Raw genomic sequence first — 25543 nt, forward strand, 5'->3', positions numbered from 1 at the left:
TCTCGATTTTTCATTACTATTTTAATATAAACAAAGGGTCAATTTAATCACTTTAACAAAATTTCGTCACTTATACTATATACGATACTATAAGTGCTCGGACAGGAAACTTAAATTACATAAGGATATATAAATCGTTTTACGTTATTTCATTTCATTATTATACCTCGTATTAAACGCTACGTATGTATTTTAACGAGGAAAAAAAATAGATGAAATTAAGTGAAATTCGAATCTAAACTAAGATCAGCTTATGAGAACCCAGAATGCTAATCGCCGCTCTGAAGATTAAATTTCTTCTTTCAAATTTTAAGTAAAGTTTAGATCTGATATTCCTAGAATCATTTTAATCATATTAATGAAAACATATTGATACATACATTTTGATTATAGCCAAATACAGTAAAGATATGTAACTAATAAATTTAAGTAGGAAGAGAAAAATCTTTCATAAGAAACAATACTGCATATGAAACTAAAGGGATGTTATTTGATCATTCAAATAAATAAAATAAAAGATAGATTTTCTAGCCTAAGTTATTTTAAAATGGAAAATTTAAGAAAAATTATACTGTAATCTTAAAAACAAACTTAAAAATGACAAAATAAGAAAAAGCCTGACAATATAGATCATATTGGAAAAAATTTACTTTACAGAAATATCTTAAATTCCTTTAATAAACGTATTATTAATACTTCTTGTTCCACACATTATGTTTTTGGTATTTCCTGCTATTACTTAGGGCGGAAAAACCTTTTAGAGCTAGAAATATGAATCCCTGTTTCCATTCCAACTTTTACGCTCTTATACTTACTTTAGATTGAAAAGTTTCCTTTCTGAAACATGCAAATTACGAATTATTTCAAAGGTAATATCATAATATTATAAAGTTCAGATATAGAAATAAAATAAATTCAACCTATGAAAAACTTTCTCCAAGTGAAGCAGTTTTCATTAAATTTTAAACGCTGTAACGATTTATCTAGAATTAATTTAAAACGTTTTCGTTTAATATTTATTATTAGAAACACATTATATACTAAACTTAAGTTTCTTCTGAACGTTTAGTAAAACAAAATACCCAATTAATCTGATGTTAAGACATGATTATGAAATTAACTGTAATAGTTTATTAGTATATGTTGACTAGGGCATTGAAAACGTTTTATAGAAAATATAAATTTTGTTAGTCAGTGAATTTTGTATTAGCCTTTTTCATACTAAGATAAAATAAATAATAAGATAAGATGCAGTAAATAATAACTCTTATTGAGTGTTTTCACACTTACAAATTATTAGCAAAAGGGGTATTTTGAAATTAATCATTACTATTAATACTAGTTAATAGTTCATTATTTTTTCTTTTAAAAGGATAAATTTCGGATAATGTCCAAAAGAACAACCAGACAGAAGTGGATAAGTCAAAATTATTATACAAAATAATACTTAAAAAAAACCTTCAAAATACACCTTTTTAAAACACCTTCAAAAAAACGTTTTAAAATACAGTTCATTTTTTAGGCTATATAAAGTAATTTAAAAAACTAAAATCCTGGATACCATAGGTTAGATCTATGGCAAGTTTTACTTTTACTACGTTTATATAGCAGCACACTGAATGTATATTTGTCCTACTTTGAAGTGACTAAACTGAGATTTTGTTAGTAAAAATATTGTTAGTAAAATAAATAAATAAAAATATTTGTACTAAGTACTACTAATAAACTAATATTATAATATATACCGAACTATTTTTTTTATATTTATTTATTATACTCGTATGTTGTAACCTAAAGCACAAGGTATGCGAATTTCATTTACCCCCAAAAAGATATATACATATATTTCACATATAAATGAGAAAGTTTTTCAATTATTGAAATTGACTAAAATTTCCCCCTGAACGTATAAGTAATAGTGGAAGAGTACTTTTACAATAATGGACTTTTGGTTGTGCCGCGAATCGAACAAATATTTTATTATAATGCTCGCAAACCGATATTATTTACAAACCAACCACACACACACACACACACACACACACACACACAGACACACACTAGTCGGTCAGGGCTAGCCAGAAGGCTCCGACGCGTTCGTTATCCTCATGGTTGTAAAAAACTTTCTCTTTTATATACTCGTTCAACCTTCAACCACAGACCTTTTTCCACTTCGGTTTCTTGTTCAGGTGAAACCCTGCTACACTTAGCGACACTTTCTCATATTAGATTCTGTCTCTTCATAAAGGGCACAATGATAAAGTTTGAAAAGCACATGGAAGAAAGAACAAAAAATTTAAATGAAAGGGCCGTTATATATATATATATATATATATATATATATATATATATATAAACACAAATAAATTTGTAATTTTTATAATTTACAAAAGACAGAGTAAATATAATAGTGCGAATATTAAATATTTTATAGATACTCATAAAAAAATGAATTTCTTATTTTACTTCATTATATTTCTTCATTATACAAAGTGTTTCACGAAGTTCTCTAGGGAGTTTCATAACCTACTCTACTCATGAAAATAATATAAACAGATGTCCTAAAATGCTTTGTTTGCGAATTGCGACTAGGGAAAAATTTCAGTTACCCCGGTGAAATGAGTCCGTACTGAAATACTTAGGTCGTTAATTAAGGGGAAAAAGTAATGATTTCTTATGATTTTAACCTGAAAATATGAACAAAATAAATCGCAGAACCGGCTCTGCAATAGTTTTTGAGAATTTTGGGTTAAATCCAATAAATTGAAGTAAAAAAATTATTTTGTATGTTTGACGTACAATAACTTTGTAAATTTGTATTAACACGAAAAACGTCTAAACAAAACTAAAGAATTTAATTCTAATTGAAATTCTGTAAGATAGATTGAATAAAATTATTATCGATATTTTTCATTCGATGGTTTGGAGCACACTTAAGCAAAACAAGTTTTATCCTTATCTTGACTATTATTAAACAGCCAGTTTAACATCTATACGCAGGAGACAGAACTCTTCTCCTGGAGTTCTGCAACTGGTGGAATAAAAATCGACAACTCTACAAGTATGCTTTGTTTACCGACGAGGCAAATTTCACTCGATATGGCGTCAACAACTTTCGCAATAAGCATATATGGGCACAAGTAAATCCTCATGAAACGGTGGAAGGCAATTTTCAACACCGATTTAGCATCAATATATGGTAAGGACTTCTTCACATTCAGCTGTTTGGACCCTGCATATTACCTGGCCGCTTAAATGCCTAGTTCTACTCGCACGTTCTTCAAGAAGAATTGTCGCAGCTACTTGAAGATGCTCCTCTAGCGCTGGGATGCAAAGTATATTTCCCGTACGATGGCGCGTCTCCCCACTTCTCTTGTCTTTGCCTTTGCCTTTTCGACCTTTTCTCTTTGTCTTGCCTTTTCGACCCACTTAAATCAACACTTCCCTGAAAAATGGATCTGTCGTGGAGGTCAACATTACTAGCCACCAAGATTGCGATTTTTGGGTCTGGGGATGATGAAAAATATTTTATTTAAAACAAAAATAAATTCTTGTGAGGGATTAATTGTCCATATTATGGATGCGGCTGAGCAACTTAAGGACAGTCCTGAAAAATTAAAAAGAAAAAAAAGAAGTAGAAAAGCGTGCCAAGTTATGTGTTGAAAATAGCGGGCTCATTTTTGAAATTTATAAATTATAAATAAATTTATAAATTATATGCTGGTATGTATAATGCACTTTGGTCTAATGTACTTTTCTAAATAAAATTCAAATTTTTTTTAGCTTTTCCTTGTTTTAATCAACTTCTCTTTCACAGTTTTATTGAAAATTAATTTCACTACAAGTTTTGTTTGAATGTTAAATGTCATTTAACAAAGTTATTGTACGTTAAACATAAAAAAACAGTGATTTTTACCTCAATTTATTGATTTCCACTCCATACTTATCAAAAACTTCTGCAGAGTCGGTTCTGGGACCTTATTTTGGAAAAACGGTTTCCACTATTTTCACGAGTAGAATAAGTTATGAAAATCCCCGGGAAACTTAGTGATACACCATGTGTATAGATTAAAAGGATTAGTTTTTGTTTCTTTATTGGTTATCTTTAATTCACAATTTCACCCCAATGACAATTACTGCCCCAATCAATGACTTTAAACCTTTCCGGGTAACACAAATGTATCGTGAAAATTTCAAAGCAATGCGGTTGGTTCTTGCGTATTGCTTTTGCAAACAAACAAGCAAACAAACTTTCAAATTTATTTATAAGATATATCCTAATGAAGAATAAGTATTTCAAGTTAATTTAGTTTTTATTTTGCCTAAACCCAATGTTGTATATAATATGTGCTTAAATGTTATAAGAATTACACATATTATGATATATTATTTGTCAAATTTGGTTATTTATTTTTTATTTGATATTATTTTTCTTAGATATTTTTCTCTTATTTATTTTAAATCAAATCCATATCATAGAATTTTATTCTACAGAAAGTTATTTAAATTCATTTTCGCCTCGGCTATGAAGAAATAATCAACTGATCTTCTTCAGTTGAATAGAAAATCTTTAGAAACAGAAAATATGGATGTTCTTTATAATTTAATTGAAAGTTATTGTTAAATTATTTAGGGAACCTGCCTTGAAAGTTTTATTATTTTTTTGTTACGACTAAAACATTTGTTAAAGCACTCTTTATAATATTTGTCAACTCTTTATGCTAACGATTCAAGAAGGTATCTATTTATTTTTAAATAATAATGTTGGAATATGAGGCAAAATTTTTATCTTTTTAGAAAATAGTCATTAAAATCCACATTTTCCAAAAGACTTCCTAGAAAATTTATTAATTTTCAAATATAAAAAATTCGTTTAAGTTTTAATCCAAATCTCATCTACTGAAGTTTTTTTACGTGTAGGTAGAGTACCGCATTTTTTGTCATTCTCATTTTATCTTATTTACGATAAAGAGACAAAGAAGAATTTTTATCTTTAAGTAAAAATTAATAAGTCTGAACTCATCGAACAAGCTTGGTTAAAACTGCATTGATTTTTAGGGCTTTATATACATTTCTGTTCATTATTTCTATTATTTATTTTGTGTTGCGTACTCATTATTTCCATAATACATCTACTAATAACGAGTTGAAAAAAAATTCAATTTTTTTTTCACAAGAAAGTAAGATAATTGAGATTATTTATAACAATTTCTTGAAGATTTATACATTTTTAAGAAAATACCAGAGCTTTTTATTTACCTAATTTAACAAAGTTTACTTTCTTGATTCTTATCTCATTTCATAGATTAAATTTTAATTGAAGATTTTGAAGATATAAAATAAAACTTAAAGAAAATAAATTTAGGAAGAAAATCAGGCAAAAGGTAGCCAATATCTCTTTAGATGAATTTATAAAAAAAAGAAACAAAAAAAAACACATAAATGCATATAAAATTAGCAGTAATGGAAGACGGTTGCTTAATATCCTTCCATGGGTTCGGCATGGTATTTTGAGCCTTACTCACGTTTGGGTGATCAATAATACATATATTTGAGATTAACTAATCATTATAAATACTATTCGGAGATTGTTCAATCTCCGATTTATACAATTATAAGGTAAAATAAATGTATTGGAAAAGTAAATCTATCGAGTCTTAGGCATATTTAATCGCAGTTTCAACATTACAATTCTAATTAAAATTTTAAAAAATAATAATTTTATTAATTATTAAAAAAAATAATTAATTTTTGCGAGTAAACAATAATTTAGTTATAGGTGAATTCAATTTAGTACAATGAATAACTAAATAAAATACTAGTATACTTTAATACATATATAGAAAATAAATTCCTAAAAGTAAAAGATAAAACAATAATTAAAATTAAATAAAAATAACCCTTTGCGAACAGTCATTACTATTAATTAATAACATTCAAAAGAATGAATAAAAGTAATCCTTAATGAAAAATGCATTTGACAACATTTAAACATTTTATAAGCAATCCATTTCATTTATGTTTGGAACTGATGGTGAAAAATTGTTCCAGCGTAGAGCTGATTTTAAGTAAAATCGTTCATGTCGTGGCCAACAGACCTTTATATTACCGTCAGTCGTCCGATAAAACCAAACGCCGCAGCGATATGAAAAATAATGATAACAAACTTGCAAGTATAAAATTTACTATTACGTCTGATTTTAATATTAAAAATAATGTTAATATTAGTAGTCTAGTAAATAGCACTTAAGTAGTAGAAAATGATTATTTATTTAAAAAAATACTCATTTTTTTCTTAAAATTTTTTTTTCAATTTTCTTTATATTGAGTTCTTTCGCAAAGATCTCTCCTTTGTCAGAATATAAGAAATGGATTAATACCATAATTAAAAAATGAAAATGTACGACCGATGTTTACCATCTGTCACTGACATACAATATTTGTTATGAGGTAAACGCAACTCTTTGTTTTTTAAATGTTTTAATTATATTTAAATCCAAAACAGATTCATATATCTTGACAAAGAAGAAATCTTTGCAAAAGGGTTCAAGATGGAGAAGAGGTAAAAATAATAATAAGAAGCAAGTAAATGAGAAATCATTTTTATACACAAATATTATTATATGAAATCTAAATCTTTAATTAATTATGAATCTTAAATTAATTATGAATTGATCTTTATTTTTTTTTTTATATATTTTTTTGTTTCCATCTGTTGAATAATTTCACAGAGATCTTACCTTCAGTCGTCCAGCTTTCTTCAGCTTTTGATTTTAATATGAGAAATTAATAAAAATACTACTTACGTATAAGAGGCAGTTTGTCGGTAAGATTTGTAGTGAATATCTCCAAGGGGTGGGATAGATCGCTTATTGGGGTTATTTTCTTAAAATTTTATACAAAAATAAGTAATGAAAGCCAGGAAAGTATAACAACTTTTTTGTGAAGCTTTTTTTTTTAATGGAAATCCTGAGTAATACAGGATCGACTGAGTAATACAAGTCGATCCTCTCAACTGATTTTCTTTATTATACTCGTATATTACAAAAATATCAGCATGTCTAATCCATATTTATATTTTCTTGGCGTTTATAATATCAAAAATACTTGTCTTCTAAAATTTTTAATTTTTTGATAGATATATTGAAATAATTTGTGGTACCAAAATAAGTTTTATCATCTTAAAGTTAATTTATACTATAGAATTTCTATAGAGATTTTAACAGTTTCAACTGACAAACTATCTCAACAGTTTTAATTTGTTTATTAGTTTATCATAAAAAAAAAAAAAAATATTCCGAAGAATATACAAAAGGAAAAACAGTGAAATTTGTAATTAGTTATAGTAAATTAATATATTCTGCTAGTAGGAAAATTAGTATATTTCATTAAATTAATTAAAGATTACATTTGTTTACAAAACGTATTTATTAATATTTAGCAATACTGGAATGTGCTGCTGGAAATTTTCTATTAGCTCAATGTTCACAGCGCAGCAGGAACCTAATACAGGATTTGTTATAATCAAATCAAAATACGAGTGAAAATACGAGTGTTCAAAATATAATTCAAAATACGAGTGTTTGATTTCAATTAACAGTAATTAAAAACTGAATACAGAGTGCTTATAAAAATATGTTTTCCCTCTCAGTCTTATATGTAATAACAAAACGTTTTTTCTCGTGTAAAATTGAACGAGTAAATGGTAAATTTAAAATAATTTCTCATATAATAAAGTATAAATGTAAACGTAGTCAATCAATTGATTACTTTAATAAAATAATGAACACTACATTTAGTTTACAAAAATAACACGTAACCTATATCTAATTTTTTTTTAGCACTAATTAAAGAAATAAAAAAAAGAATCTACGATATTTATTCTGTATCAACATCTATTTAAAAATTTAAAAAAAATGTTCTTTCATTTGATATATTAATACACATATATATTAGAATAAAAATTAGATTTAATTTACTAAGCATTTGGCACTGTTGGTAGTAATACAATTGTATAAATTAAATTTCCACTTACAAACAATTTATTAAATAAAAAATTTTATTTAGTAAATTTGGGCTTTATTTAGTACATTGTTGGCAACATTAATTTATAAAAATTCATTTGAATAATTCATCACAAAATGTTTAAAAATGATTTAATTTTAAAACTGTATCTTACTCAAATCCTGGCAGTTACACAAAAACTAAAAAATATTATTCTTCAAAAAAAAATATAGCTTCTAGAAATAAGAGGTTATTTTAGTAAAACTAATTAATTCAAAAACATAAATAAAAAATAATCATGATAATAATTGATTTACCTACATGTTTCTTATTTATTAAAACCTCATGAATTATAAATGTAGTAATACTATAAATTTTTATTCACTACAACGCAACTTATTTTAATAAAATTTATCTCAATATATAAGTAGTTGTAGAATGTTTATCTAGTAAAAAAAAATACGTTATACGTTATATATATACTTTTATATATATATTTATCCTATATATATATAAAACGTATATCTTTGCTTATTACATGGATTCTTTTTGAGGAGTTTCACTCTAACCTTTTCATTCAAGCCATTTAATTTACGCGTAAAATTTACTTAATTTTTTATAAATGGAACTATAAATAAAACTTTGCAAAAAATGTAAAAAAATATTGATACTTTTTTCTGTATAAAACGCAAAGCTATCAAAATAAGAAATGAGAGATATATTCGTAGAAAAACAGAGACAAAAATTTCATTTTTACATGAAAGTTATGACTGCTAAATTAACTATTATAAAAACAGTAAATATTACCTAAATATATTAAAAACTTTATTTTGAAGTTAATAGGGAGAATGCATTATTTGAAATTATAATAAAAGAGCATTTTAATACAGTAAATACTAAAACACGTTGATAATTAATTTATCTATTAAATGGAAGACCGAACATTTTATTGTAATTAACAAATAGTTGTAATAATAATATTAATAAAAATAATAACAGTATTCATTTAACCTAAAATTTACCAGTAATTTACATAACTTTATATCTAATACGGTTAAATTGCTATAATTACCATTTTAGAAGATAATTTAATTGAACTTTAAATGAAATTTGTTCTTCGATAAAGTTCCAAGAGAACTATTGGTTAATTAATTTTAACATCTCATTGTACAGATATTAATCAATTATTCTTCCCGATGAATATTCAATTATTTTTATTATAAAATCTGCTGTAGATGTTCTTGTAGGTCATTTTATTGTTCATTTACATTAATTTGATTATTACCTTCCAGGCAAATATATTAAAGGAGAAAGTATGGTGGTCAATAGAGACCGGATTATAAGCAACATAAAAAGCTTGAAATATGCAGGCGAATATGCATGAAAAGTGTCAAAATATGCAACTTTAAATAAAAAAAAATTGTAATTTCTATTTTTTTTTTTAAATTTCAATATCGGTAATTAGTAAGTAGTTGAATAACATATCGATAAATTCGATAATTATCAATTATTTAACATTTTGTTACATTTGTAGACATAAACAATCAGAGGTATTCTTCCGCGGCTGCTAAGTGCGTTCTAGGAGCCGTGCAGCTAATAGGTTTGGCCAGCTACAACATAAGATTTAATTTATTAGAAAGGTACCCTACCGAAAAATATTGTAAATATAGCGAAAATATGCATCAACACTAGATTTTAAGGAAAATATGCAATAACCGGTGAGAATGGGCTTAATATGTAAATACATATAATTCGGTCTCTATTGATTAAAAATGGGGTTTCGGTTTTTTAAAAAAAATTTTACTTTTTACAGTCCAATTAGTACATCTACACCAAAAAAATCATATGTATGTATGTATGTGCTTACGTATTTATGTATGTATGTCGCACTGTTTTTGCCCTTATATCTCACCTTAATTTTCAAATTTAGCTCAAATATTTCTACATTGATAATATTAATTTTTTTTTTCTAAATTCTTTACGATGGTGGAGGGATATAGCGAAAAAACCAGTTTCGATTCTTTTTTAAGGCATTGACTTTGTTAAATAAATAAATCTTTATTAAAGTAAATTTGTTGCCTACAATGCACATAAATAATCTATCAACTTTTTTCAAAAATCTACCCCCACGTCTTAAAACTGAAATATATTTGTTTCGTCGTTGTTTGCTTAATCTACCTTCGATTAAATATCTTTCAAAAGATTTTTTGAAAGGTTATACTTCATGTATGGAGTTATCAAGAAATTTTTACAATCTTTTGCAATTATAGCCCCTGGACTTAAAATTCAGCAAAAGATTTTGTAATGAGAATGATGTGCAAGGTATTTTGTGTCGACTGGCGTAGCCGGGAAAGCCATGCAATAATTTGCCAGCTTTTTATGTTATAGTGTTTATGTTATCTTTAATAAAATACTTTAGAATTGGAAAAGTAATCAGTTTTTAATCTATTTTTATGTTGTTTTTTTTTTCTTTTAGTGGTTTACAGTCCATTCTGGGAACATGTTATTGAATACAAGAAACTGGAAAATGAGCCTCACGTACTTATCAATTCATATGAGGAAATGAAACAGGTAATAATTATATGAATAATAGGTTATTTTAAATATTTTTTCTTAATTTTCCTCCGTGGGGGAATGGTAGCATATACGCCTTTCATTAGGGCGTCCCGGTTTCAACATCCCGGTCTCAACATCCCGGTCATGCGTGGCATATTTCATACGCTACAATATCTCACCTACAAGCTTCCAGGTTTGTATAGTATACTGTTTATTATTTGGAATTAATTTTACCTAATTATTTTGAAATTAAGGACTTAAGATTTTTGTTATAATTTTTCTTTCTTTTTTCTCTAGATTTTCTAGTAAACATTTGTTGCACAATCTTAGGGTTTCTGCCACATACAGTTCTTCCGGCTACATCAAAGTTTTATTATATCGAAATTTTAGGTTCCATGACAAAAACTGTTTATTATATGTGTTCTCGTTAGTTGGGAAGATAATTCCATTTTACTAGCTTTAGTTATTAACGATTTTTTATGTAAAGAATTTCAACTGAAACATTTTCTGAGATATTTTTAATTATCCACTTTCAGTGGATAATGCACAGTTTTTAGCTCAAAATGCAATATCATAAGCGAAACCTAAACAGTTAATTTTTAGTCCTTTAGTTTCCAATCTTATTTCACTATTTTTCTCAAAATGTTTGTTACGTTCTCCAACTACCTTTTCAAGAGCACAAAAAAATAATGGAAAAATCTATCTTCTTGTTATACGTCGGTTTTGATGGGGATTCTCCCAGAAATTTTATTTCAGAGTATGTGTTAGTTAATGTTGCTTAAATTAAGTCTGCGATTTTGTTATCTACACCTAATTTTGTTAATGTTGAAAAAGAATTATGTTCTATCACCAAATCGTATGCTTTTAAAAATCAATAAAAGTTATAATGTATGTTCTATTATGAAGTTTACAATATTCCATTATATTTTTGAGATTAAAGATCTCAAATATTAAAGATATTTGCTCTGCGCAAGATTTATTTTTCCTAAATGCATCCTGATATTCACCCAGTTCAGGATTGACACGATTAAGAAGACCTTTAGGTAGAATTTTGTATGTAAATTCCCCTGTAGTTATTTGTGTCTGTTTTGGATCCTTTTTTATGAAGTCGGTGGATGAGTACAGTCTTCCAATCTTCGGGAATTTTCTCTTTATTCCATATTTCGCTAAAGATATTTACTAGGGATTCTTTTGCATTCATGTTGGCCTTCTTCCACATTTCTGCCATAATTATTGAACTTTCCCCAGAAGCTTTATTATTCTTTAATTGAGTTTTGAATTTTATCCACAACCAGAGGTGTGGAGTTTTCTGCGTTTTGATTGTTAATTTTGAAATTAGAAGTTTCTTTTGGTTTGTCACAATTGTTGGGTAAAGTTATGGCGTAAACAACATTTTATAAATTTTGGTACTATTTGGCTAAGATTTTACTGTTATCTTTGTTGTTATGTGTTTTTTTATCATCCTCATCTTCTAGCGGAAGACTTGGTGAATTATATTTATTATATTATAAATTCACAAAATAAAAAAAGAACAGGAATTCAAACACATAATTAACTTATAGCACAAAAAACATAGCACGACCAGTCTTACCGAGCACAACATTTTACTTAAAAAATAATTTAATTTTAGTATTTTTATTATATACGACAAAACAGAATCAGCCGCGAGCAGTAAGTAGAAATTAAATAAATTCTTTAGATAACTATCATATCAACATATCAACATCACTCAGTCCTCTACGTACTGCGCAGCTGAAAGCAATGGAAAACTACAGCTGCTTTTTTTTTCAAGAAAATGTGGCTTTCTGCATTTTCATATAGCAATTATGGAGGCGCCTTCCTTGGTAAAATATTCCGGAGGTAAACTAGTGCTAGGAAATTCTTAAATCAGCAGAAGCGAACTTAGGCAGAATAAAGAGAACTGGTTGAAAACCTTTGGTTTCAGACGATATATTGCAGGTGATGGATGAACGTAGAAAATATAAGAATAATAGTGATGAAGAAAGTAAAAGGAACTATCGACAATTAAGAAATGCTATAAACAGGAAGTGCACACTACCGAAAGAAGAGTGGATTAAAGAAAAGTGTTCAGAAGTGGAAAAAGAAATGAACATTGGTAAAATAGACGGAGCATACAGGAAAGTTAAGGAAAATTTTGGTGTACATAAATTAAAATCTAATAATATGTTAAACAAAGATGGTACACCAATATATTATACAAAAAGTAAATTCGATAGGTGGGTGGAATATATTGAAGAATTATACGGAGAAAATTAATTAGAAAATGGTTTTATAGAGGAAGAAGAGGAAGTTGAGGAGGATGAAATGGGAGAAACAATACTGAGATCTGAATTTAAGAGAGCATTAAATGATTTAAATGGCAGAAAGGCTCCTGGAAGAGACGCAATACCTGTAGAATTACTGCGCAGTGCAGGTGAGGAAGCGATTGACAGGTTATACAAACTGGTGTGTAATATTTATGAAAAAGGGGAAGTTCCGTCAGACTTCAAATAAAGTGTTATAGTCATGATACCAAAGAAAGCAGGGCAGATAAATGTGAAGAATACAGAACAATTAGTTTAACTAGTCATGCATCAAAAATCTTAACTAGAATTCTATACAGAAGAATTGAGAGGAGAGTGGAAGAAGCGTTAGAAGACCAATTTCGTTTCAGGAAAAGTATAAGAACAAGGGAAGCAATTTTAGTCCACAGATTAATAGTAGAAGGAAGATTAAAGAAAAACAAACCAACATACATGGCGTTTATAGACTTAGAAAAGGCATTCGATAACGTAGACTGGAATAAAATGTTCAGCATGTAAAAAAAATTAGGGTTCAAATACAGAGATAGAAGAACGATTGCTAACATTTACAGGAACCAAACAACAACGGTAATAATTGAAGAACATAAGAAAGAAGCCGTAATAAGAAAGGGAGTCCGACAAGGATGTTCCCTATCCCCGTTACTTTTTAATCTTTACATAGAACTAGCAGTTAATGATGTTAAAGAACAATTTAGATTCGGAGTAACAGTACAAGGTGAAAAGATAAAGATGCTACAATTTGCTGATGATATAGTAATTCTAGCCGAGAGTAAAAAGGATTTAGAAGAAACAATGAATGGCATAGATGAAGTCCGACGCAAGAACTATAGCATGAAAATAAACAGGAACAAAACGAAAATAATGAAATATATTAGAAATAACAAAGATGGACCACTGAATGTGAAAATACGAGGAGAAAAGATTATGGAGGTAGAAGAATTTTGTTATTTGGGAAGTACAATTACTAAAGATGGACGAAGCAGGAGCGATATAAAATGCCGAATAGCACAAGCGAAACGAGCCTTCAGTCAGAAATATAATTTGTTTACATCAAAAATTAATTTAAATGTCAGGAAAAGATTTTTGAAAGTGTATGTTTGGAGTGTCGCTTTATATGGAAGTGAAACTTGGACAATCGGATTATCTGAGAAGAAAAGATTAGAAGCTTTTGAAATGTGGTGCTATAGGAGAATGTTAAAAATCAGATGGGTGGATAAAGTGACAAATGAAGAGGTATTGCGGCAAATAGATGAAAGAAGAATTTGGAAAAATATAATTAAAAGAAGAGACAGACTTATAGGCCACATACTAAGGCATCCTGGAATAGTCGCTTTAATATTGGAAGGACAGGTAGAAGGGAAAAATTGTGTACGCAGGCCAAGTTTGGAATATGTAAAACAAATTGTTAGGGATGTAGGATGTAGAGGGTATACTGAAATGCAACGACTAGAACTAGATAGGGAATCTTGGAGAGCTGCATCAAACCAGTCAAATGACTTAAAACAAAAAAAAAAAATAGATAACTTAAATTTTGTAAAGAGCTTGACCCGACGATTTAATAACAAAAAACAAAAATGTACACATCACCGAAGCTAACACACCCAAGGCACGAAGATAAAAGACTGACAACAGCTGACATCGGCATTCGCACACAGGTCAGAATTGTAATAATAAACAATCTTGGGTTATGTTGTTTAACACCATTCACTGATTTGTTGACAACCCTAGCCCGTTAATGCAAAATCGACAAAACTGTGATTTCTCGACCAACGTTTTGTCTGCGACCTTGACCAAATACTGAACAGACTACTTTCTTAAATTTCCTTTCCTTTCCGATCTGTGCATTAAAATATTGAAATATTATTGAGTATAAAAAAAAAGAAAAGGGAATAAGCTGGATGGAAAACTTAAGAAATAAATTACCAAATCGTTTACGAATTTATTGAATACTTATAACTTATACCCAGCTTTACAATAAACTACATAAAGTATATTGAACTAACATATTTTTAAATTGAAATTTCTTACATTACTTTTGTATATTTTACTACAGTTAAATGTCAAATGTTTATACAAATACTGATGGAATTGCACATCAGGAAATATTTTTGTTAAAAAACGATAGGCAAAAACGCATAAATAATGTTACATCACATGTATTATTTATTATGCAACGTTCAACTTGTCATTCTATCTCTCACACCGTGTTTCTACTTTCTTTTCACTCTTTTTTTAAGCTGTCGTTCTTTCAAAGCTAAATTTGCACTAGTTATTTATCAAACTGATGGGCCTTTATTCATAAAGGATTCATTTCAATTTCAATTTATATCGGTGATACGTTTGAAGAACATCTGTTCAGATATGCTCCACAAGTCGTTTTATATGTGTATATATACATAAAGTATAATAAACGGCATCTTCTGTGCAAATTTGCTGGTTATTCAATCTACCAATTTACGAAGTAATTTCAGTTTTATCCTTTTTCAATAATTCAGTAAAAGATTATTAAATTATTTTTTCATAACCATCTTAAAAACATTACAGTACAGTTACAATACCTTAATGCATTTAAGAGACGATAATTTAACATTAGGAAGACTGGAGAATATTTTGAAAAAGGAAAGAAAAATTTTAAGAAAAGTATTAGGATCGAAGTGTGAAAATAATAAAAATATTTTAAGATCAAACGAGGCTATTTATTAAAATTAAAAAAAAGGATAATAATATTTTACGATTATTTAAAGAAAATGAATGAAGAAAATATGTTTGATAATAAACTTCTTTGATAATCTCAAAAGTTAAAGCGATTGACTTAGGAAATGATCTCTAAGAGATTGGAATAAGAGAAGAAGAAATATTAGACAGGGAAATTTTCAAGGAAAAAGTATAGGAGTTTAAAATATTTAAAGTGGGTCAAGTTGAAAGAGGAAATAGCAATAGAAGAATCACAGAAGGACACAGAGAAGTATAAGAAAAATGATAACTAAGAGATGGCAGAAGATTGACGGAAAAATAAAGTTTATTCACGTAGTCCAGAGATGGAAAATTCGAAAAAACCCTATAAAGGATACACTATATAAAGCAATTGACCTAATTACTGCACGATACTGAAATACGACAATATAAATTCTATTGCTTATATATTGTTCATTAAAACGCATTACGAGTATTCAGCATGCCTCAATGGTGAATTCTTAAGTTTTCTTTCTTTTATGCAAAGGTTCTTAAGTCAAATCCGACGAAACTTGGAATTGTCATAATAAAAAAGTTCATTTCATTATTTTCAATTGTTAAGTAGAAATGGGATGACAACAAATTATTATATGATTAAAATAATAAAACTTTATCAACGAAAATAAATTTACGATACGAGATAACCTAAAACAGATACTGATGCAAGTGTAATCATAAAACTAAACTAATCTGTATTAAACATAAAATACAATGACATATTAAAATTTTAGGATGAATAATTCTAAATCCACTGACAGCTATTTTTCATGCACACCGAGGTTTAATTTAGGTTCAACTGAACCGTAGTCATTAAAACTAAATTAGAATTAATAATTTATTCTGTTGACTTCGTAAACATTTATTCAGCCGTTATCCATTAATTGTGTGTATGTGTGTGTGTATGCTTGGGCGCATATGAAAGAAAAAGAAAAAAGATAATCGTAAAAAAAGGCATGCAATATTAAGAAATAGAGTATTGTTCAGTAAAGCCTATACGAAATAAAATTTTCACATAATTTATAACATGTTGTTTATAATATTATATATTTATTATTATATAATAACAATAATAATAATACACACAGATTGTTTATTGTGCTACATTAATTAAAGTCTTAATTGACAAAAAAAAAAAAATTAAGCTTAATTAATCATGCACGAGGGTTTAAGTTAGTGATGATTAAATCCCTCTAATTAGCTTAGTAGAGAGTGGCACGGTCATTGTTCGATCCACCGGGCAGTCGTATTCTGACTTAGTAAGGCAGGTCAAGCAGTCGGTGGCAAATCAGGAGGTAGGAGATATTCTGTCTTTACGTCAAGGCAGCAGGGGTGAGCTGTGCATACGAGTGAGAGGAACCGAGAAGGCGGCGGCCCTGAATCAGTTATCCGTGGCAATACACCAGGATTGCAGGTTGACCTACGGTCATGGGAGAGCCGGCGTACTATAGTGTATATACACGATTTTGAGGACTCTGTGACTAAAGCTGAGGCGGTGGTCACAGTGGGGCGAATGGTCGGACGCTGACTTTCGTATGTCTTCCCTCCGCCCAGCGTTTGGTAGGACGCAGAATGCCACTGTCATTACGACATATGGGGTGACTGAACGACTAACTGCTCAACGGTTGAGAGTGAACTGAGTACATTGCCGGGTCCGCATGCGAGACCCGGAGGAGCGGTGCTTCAGATGCTGGGGGTTGGGACTGATGTCGTAAAGCTGCAAGGGTCCCGACCGCACGAAGATGTATTTCACTTGTGACCAGGAAGGGCACCAATCGGGCCCAATGTACCAACCCACGGAGATGTGACATTTGTGGTTCGGAGGGTCACAAGATTAATAATTGTGCCACCCGAACATGAGGTTCTTGCAATTCAACTGCTCAACGGTTGAGAGTGAACTGGGTACATTGCCGGGTCCGCATGCGAGACCCGATGGAGCGGTGCTTCAAATGCTGGGGGTTGGGACTCATGTCGTCAAGCTGCAAGAGTACCGACCGCACGAAGATGTATTTCACTTGTGACCAGGAAGGGCACCAATCTGGCCCAATGTACCAACCCACGGAGATGTGACATTTGTGGTTCGGAGGGCCACAAGATTGATAATTGTGCCACCCGAACATGAGGTTCTTGCAACTCAACACTGACAGGAGTCAACGTCTCTTGACATGAGCTGGGAAGTGGCAATTCGACGATTTGCAGATGTTGCCATTCTTTCTGAGCGGCCCGCCTTAGTCTCTGCTAGTGTAACGTGGTTACTGGACAAAATGTCATCGGCAGTGATCAAGTTCATACGGCAGGAGTGCCTGTGGTATCAAGTGAAGCGGGTAGGGGGTTCGATTCGGTAAATCTTGGTGTTCTGACTGTATTTTCTTGCTATTGCTCCCCGAATTCCGGTTTTGATGTTTACATTGAATTCCTGGAAAATGTATTTTGGAAATTCGGCGTCATCGGAATGAAAGTCTGGTGGTGGCTGGTGATTTTAATGCAAAATCGGCTGAATTCGCTGGGGATGTTACGGACATCAGGGACCTAAACCTCCGTGATAGGGTAGCACCTAGGGCAACGAGGGGATGAGGGACAGCTCCCTGCTGAGCTGCTATTCGTTTGTGCATTCACAGATGGGTAGCAGTGATGAGACACGACTCTCAGTGATGGACTCTCTCGTCCTCTTGTAGAAAAGACCGTAGTCCCGGGGTGATTGCTCTTTTGGATGTTCTCGTTTGAGGCAAGCAAAGCATAAAGACCGAGTCCTGGCTCCTAGGGTGGGGGAACAGGAAGGACGTAGTCGGGCCTGGTAAACCTACTCTGGGAGGCAGGCATTAATAGTTAAGATCCAGCCGGCTTATTAGAGTAAAAGAACACTCCCCCGGATTGTGTTATGTTTCACTGTGGAATCCGATTCCGTTGAGAGGGGGGAAAAACTAGCTTAGTAAACACTATAAAACTGAAAATTTTCCATTTTGTTATAAAACAAAAATTTTGCTTTTGTGACATGTAGCACCGATGTTTTCAGGATGATTCTTTGGAAGGACAATGAGATTTTTAAAATTTGTGTTAGTCTTTCTTTTTTATCATTATTTTACATCTAACAGTCGTTCAGTTCAGTGGTATAAATTAGGTTTATATCGAAACCTAATTTTGTTTAAATTAGTATCTTTAATTTAATTTTAAAATCGTAGTCTATGAATAGAAGTTCTTTTAATTCACTTGGTTATACAAATTTTGAGTAAAATTATAATACGTGATAGTCTGCATATTTTTAACAGTTTTATTTTTAATTGTTTTTATATAGTATCTGAAATATTATTCTAAAATACCTTCACATTCATAAAGAAATATTTGAAATTTATTTAAAAACAAAATCGAAGTATATAATGAGATAGTTATTAATAAAAAAATAGATTTATCAGTTAAATAATATTCGTTAAATAATACTTTCAGTTTGTTTATTAATATGTTGATTAATAAGATTCTTTTAAATTTACAATTTAATTTTGTTAAATAAAAATTTATCTGAAATAATTTTTTCCAAATGTACGGAAAAAAAAGAGTTAAAGAAAGCTTTCAAGTCGATATAGATTAGATAGGAATTAAAAATAGAATGTTTTATCCTTACATATTAAAAATATACAACTAAGATGTTTCAATATAAATCCTGCGTAAATATTGGAATTTAAAATCATTAGATTTTTTTACTTGGATTAGCGCGAATGCTCTATATTTGTGAAGCTGTTGTAACAGAAATTGTGGTATCACATACATCGGTAGAATTTTATATTTTGAGAAAACTCATTATCCTTGAATAAAATAGATAAAACATTTTATTTTCAACTGATTTTATAAATAAATAAAAACATTATTCAATAAATGGTGATTATATGCAAGTGAGAGAAGGAATGTTTGTAGGAGGGTGTGTGAAAACCGTCATAAAAAAGCGGAATGGAAAAAAGTTGTTTTTTAGACAGTATTAGAGGTACGATAGATATTTTTAAATATTCGGGAATTTTTTTAAAGTAACAGTTAAAATAGATTTATTTCATCCAATATCTGTTGCTTTAATTAGTTTTCATAAAAATCTTTTGATAAATTTATACTAAGAATAAATTTACAGTTGCAACAACCGACTCAACTGATAACTCATTCATATGAGTTATGTAATGTTATAATGTATGAGTTACATAATATGAGTTATCTCATGTAATAATGAAGTTTTAAAATAACATGTCAGTAGTATAAAATTAGATCCTATACTTTTGTTACATAATTAAATAAATAAATCAAGCACTCAAAAATAGTAAACTAGTATGTTCTTAATGATTGTAAAATAAGTTGGTTAAATAAAACCAGTTCAAATTTGTAAACATAACAGACTAGTTTATTTCAAAGAAAACTTGGAGCAAAATTTCATTTTAAACTCAAGCAGTGTTTAACCCTGTTTGTACAGTTATATGTGAGTAGTTATATATATACTCGTAGAAATTTTTCTAAACAAATTTTATGGTGGTGTTTCTTATATTTCATAATATTTTTAAAGAATACATCCAAGAAAAAATGAAATGCAAATTGAGAAAAAATATATATCTTAATTATATGGTTAGACGCGTATGCACATTTGTTCGGTTGTATATATTATATATTACCGTGAAAGACCGATATATGGCAAATGTCGATATTTTCCGGTAAATGTTGACACACCCCAAATATGTCGCCGAAAGACCGAAATATGGGCTTATTCGGACCGTCGATGGTATATTTCGAAAAAAACACAGATAAATTATCTGTCTTCGAAACAATAGTTAAAAATGTAAAAAATCACCCAATACCATCTCTAAGGTAAATTGATTACGAGAAACTGTTTCGTAAGCCAAACATAATCTACGCTCGCTTCGATCGCTCACTTCATCTAATTAACGTTAAATATAAAATTATATAGGTTATTATTCAACGTTTGAGGCGATTAATCAAATTCACCGAATTTATAAAAAAAAATTCTCAAATTTTAAACATTTATAAATTCAACGGGCCAATCAGTTTATACAAAATATGTTAACTGCACAGCTGAACGATAACGATACAAATAAATGATCAGATGGTCTGCCCTTTGTTAAATTTTTTTATAAATATATTTTTATCCAACTTTTACTATCAATGCAGTGAATTTTATTAATCGCCTCCAATTTGGAGAACAGACTATTTTATTTGTATATTTACCGTTAATTATACGAGGTTAGCGAGTAAAGCTAGCTTAGGTAATGTTTGGTTTAATTTAAACTTATTTTTTTTTTACAATTGTTTCTCATAATCTGTTTACCTTAGAGAGGGCAATTTTTTTTAATTTCTAGTTATCGCTTCGACCCCCACCAGAGCTTATCTGTGTTTGTCAACATACACCGGCGAAGGGCCAAATAAGCAGATATTTCGGTCTTTCACCGAAGTATTTGTTATGTGTCCACGTTCAACGGAGAATATTGACATTTTCTAATTTCGGTCTTTCACGGTAACATATATATATATATATATATATCTATATCTGTGTGTAATATCCTACACACATACACACACACACACACACACACACACACACACAAAAAAAAAATTAGACATATGTTTGTTTGTCCATTACAATCTAGGAAGTAAAGTTAATTCATCAATTATTCTGTACCTGCTAAGTTAACTCATAATGCGGATTTAAACTCTTTCTCTAGGCATCGTTTAGGTACTAGGTTCTAGGTACTTTTTGCATTAACTTGTTAAAACTTTGATTAAAATCTTTACTATTTCTTATATTAAAATATTTCTATAGGAAAAAGTATCATTTTTTTTGCCTATGTTTTTCTGTTATCCAAAAAAATATACTTTATAAATATTTTATAAAAAATTTAAAAGAAAATAAAGTAAAATAAAAAATCTTTAACAATAAAATAAGTATTCTGTATTTTAAAGTTTAGAAAGGAGAGCATGGCTTTTCGGTTCCAACAGAGGTGAACAATATTGCAAAAAATAAAATTAAAGTAAAAAATATAAATTATGTAAAAATATTATTTTTTTTTACAAATTGAAAATTATTTTATGATTTGCAAACAGATGATGCACATTTAGAAAAAATAGAATAAACAAAATCTGGAAAACATTTATCAGAAAAAAATTGTAATTTTAAATTTTAACCTCACCCCTGTGACCAAAACCTTTTTTATGTATTTTTTTTAATAGTATATTTGCTGATTATAAATTTTATCTAAATATTTTTTCTGAGAAACAACTTAATAATACCCAAATAATAATAATATAGTATTAAACATTAAAATATATTTTTAAACGTAAAATGGAATTATTTCAAATCACCCTCTCACGGAAATATCTTTTATCTACTACAGTAAGAGATGAGTAATATATATTTGGTATCATGTTTGTAATTCTTGAAACGTTACTCAAATGAATACTGAACTACTCTAAATTATTCAACTGATTCTGGGTAATAACTACAGCAAACAAAATATTTGGCTTTTCTTTCATAAAAACAAAGAAAAATGTATAAAAATAATAATATAATATCAAATAAAAGTGCTAGAATGTAAATTTGAACAGATTATACAGAATGTATAACGAAGCTCCCCGTGGGACTTTCATAACCTATTCTAGTCGTCAAAATGATGGAAAAATACATATAAACGTAAAATGCTTCGTTTGTTAGTTACGGTTAGTTAAATATTTCCCTCGGATTTCAGCTACCTTGGTGAAATGAAGTCGTACTGAATATTTAAGGACGTAATTATCAGAATTAGTGATTTATTATGGGTTTTGACTTGAAAAATCAAATAGAAGAGGTCACAGAACCTTAATTGCAGTATTTTTAGAGAAATCTGAGGTGAAAATTGGGGTAAAAAACACTATTTTTTATGTTTGACGAACAATAAATTTTTTAAACGATTAATAAACACATAAAACTTGCAGAAAATTTAATTCTCTACACCTCATTCTCTTCTACTCATACAACTAGTGTGAGATATCTTGGCTTACACCTTGATAAAGGTATTACGTGGAAAAGTCATGTTGTGAAGAAAAAGATTGATCAGAAATTCAAGCGTATGTTGGCTAATAGGTAGGCGTTCTCAGTACGCCTAACAAGGTTCTTCTACGCAAGAATTTCTTGAAACCGATATTGATGTATGGGATTTAGCTATTGGGGATGACTAGGTATTAAAGTGATCCAAAAAGTTACAGAATATGTTATTGAGGAAAGTGACCCGACTGCATTGGTTCGTAAGGAAATCTCACATACATGAATACCTGGGGATCCTTATGTTCGGGATAAGGTTAACCGCTTCAGTTCTAAATACATGGTTACGCTAAATAGGCATGTAATCCCATTGGCTTTGAACCTGCTAGACAACGGTGATGACATTAGACGATTGAAAAGGATTCACTTTCTGGATCTTAGTGATGGTCGTTGCAGATACTGTATGACTATTTTAATGTTTTTTCTATCTTACGATATTATCTCATGTTAATATTTTTTACTATTTTTCTTTTCTATTATTTTAACGTTAATTTTTTTTCGTACATTACTCATAAATTTATCACAGAGTAATGACTCCGTCGTAACTCAGTTATTTGAAACATCATTAAAGTAGAGAAGAGTAATTTAATTCCCGAAGAAATGCATACAGTTTTAGCTTACAAAATATTTTATATAATTAAACATCTCATTAATTTTTGTTTCTAGAAACAAATTATTGATGTCTGCATCTGCATTTTTAGGTTTTTTAAATAAAAAATTCAGAATATTAATATAATATACTATATAATAAAACATAAAAATCTAATTACATAAAAATTTTTATATACATCAAAATTCTGTTACAGGACTTGCCAGGTGTTATAAGGCGTACTGCTCAATTCATGGGAAAGGATCTATCTGATGAACAAGTATCTGAATTAGCTCATCATCTTAGTTTTAAAGAGATGAAGGTGAACTCTGCTATCAACGGAGAAGAATTTATAAAAGAAGTAAAGGAGAAACATGAAATGCCTATCGAAGATCCTGAATTAACCTTTATTAGAAAAGGAGAGGTAAGCTTAAAAACAATTATTATTATTATTATTATTATCTATAATTCTTCTAATTGCTTGAAGTATTTTTTAAAAATATGTGTTAATAGTTTAACTGGTTACTAAAACAGGATTGTCTATTGTATTCCCGTCAGAGTGCAAATAAAAAATATTTAAACAAATAATATTAATAAAATAACAATAATAATAAAAGAAAGAAGAAATTTACGAATACAGTACTCACATTTCTCGCATAATTTGAATGCAGTAGAACATAATAAATGTTACATTATAACATGATATTCTCGGATTAAAAAAAGAGAAATTGTAAATGAAGATAACAGAATATTAATTTCGAGAATTATAGAAACTGAAGTTTAATTGATATTAACTGAGAAAAATATAAACATTTATTTAGTACAATATCTACAATTTACCTACAAAGAGTACATTATCACTTATGAATAACATTCAGGGGTGGTACCTATATTATCAGTAAACATTTGTTGTATTCCAATTGGTTAGTTCATTCACACATTATGATTGGTTAAAAAACAGGGATTATGAATGAAATTTACCTATTACTGACAGGAAAAACATAAAATATTTCTATTAATAATTGACATATCCATATATCTAAATTTTATCACTAACAAAAACTTGATTTGAACAAATTTTAAATGAATATGCGTAAATAATAATTTTTTTAAATATTAATTTCTCAGCGATTTTGCTTTTATTGGTAAAAAATCGTACGCAACATCGTATGTATCAAAAAACGTAACGTATTATACAAATTCTAATAACAGTTTTGGATTCATCATCCCAAAATTAATAAAAATCACAATACACGAAAAATATTTTTTTTGTTGACAGCTGTTATTTGTATCCTTCTCTTTAAGTGGATACAAAGATCTTGGGTTAAATCTTCAGCTGTGTCTAATCTTCTGTGACTATCTTCAGATGTGACTAATTCCTTTATGAAAATCACCACGAAAACTATTTTGTGGGTTTGGCCATTAAACTACTGGATTCGAATTTCTCGTCCATTTTGGATGCAGTAGATTATAAAAGGTGAATGAATGTTTTATTACAACATGATATTTTCCGATGAACAAAATAGAGAAATTGCAAATGAAAATAAGCAGATTATTAAATACTATAATCATAGAAATTTATATTTAACCGTGAAAAAAATGTAAACAATAAACATTTATTTAGTACAATATCGACAATTTATCTACCAAGAATATATTATCATTTGCTATTACTGAGAGGAAAAACGTAAACTAATTTTATTACCAACTTCATATACTGGGAAAAAATATATTATTGTTGTCATATATTATTTTCATAACGTTATAAAGACAGTTTTTAAACGAGATAATTAATTTGGGTATTATATTTAAATTGTAATCGAGAGATCACCAAGTAAGAATATATAGCTAAATCCTGTTGGTCCTATATTATAAACGTACCGAGAATAGTGGTCACTCAGTCGGGCTATGTTACGACCTGAATGCAAAATTTCCAGTGTTTATTTCTACCCTTTCGCAATTCATAATTAAAACCTAAATACTACGAAGTATCATTGTGTATAATCTGAAACATTTACATTTTTGTGATAAGACCTCGTGTATAGACCAACCTCTTTTCCCATGAACAATACAAATTAACAATATATGTTGTAGTCCAAATGCACTATAACGTTATATGCTGTTAGGAGTTTTCGTGTTGTAAAAAAAAAACATTTAAATTAAATTTGTAAATTTAATTCTAAATTCCTATTCGATAATATATTTACCATTCCCTCGACTTATAATTTCTTGTTCTTTTAAAAGTACATGAAATTAGAACTTTAATAAGTTAATTTATAGCCT

General features: G+C 29.0%; 1 protein-coding gene across 4 annotated transcripts in view; it reads left to right on the top strand.

The window, feature by feature from the left end:
• LOC142319069 (luciferin sulfotransferase-like) overlaps positions 1 to 25543 on the top strand; it is a 359044-nt gene that overhangs the window by 304925 nt on the left and 28576 nt on the right. For all 4 annotated transcript variants that reach the window (XM_075355929.1, XM_075355928.1, XM_075355927.1 and 1 more), the window contains 2 exons: positions 10481 to 10575; positions 23478 to 23684. In XM_075355929.1, the coding sequence (XP_075212044.1) occupies positions 10481 to 10575; positions 23478 to 23684 (302 nt within the window). The remainder of the gene's footprint in view (positions 1 to 10480; positions 10576 to 23477; positions 23685 to 25543) is intronic.

The sequence above is a fragment of the Lycorma delicatula genome, chromosome 2 (genome assembly GCF_047948215.1).
Source record: "Lycorma delicatula isolate Av1 chromosome 2, ASM4794821v1, whole genome shotgun sequence".
Lineage (NCBI taxonomy): Eukaryota > Metazoa > Arthropoda > Insecta > Hemiptera > Fulgoridae > Lycorma > Lycorma delicatula.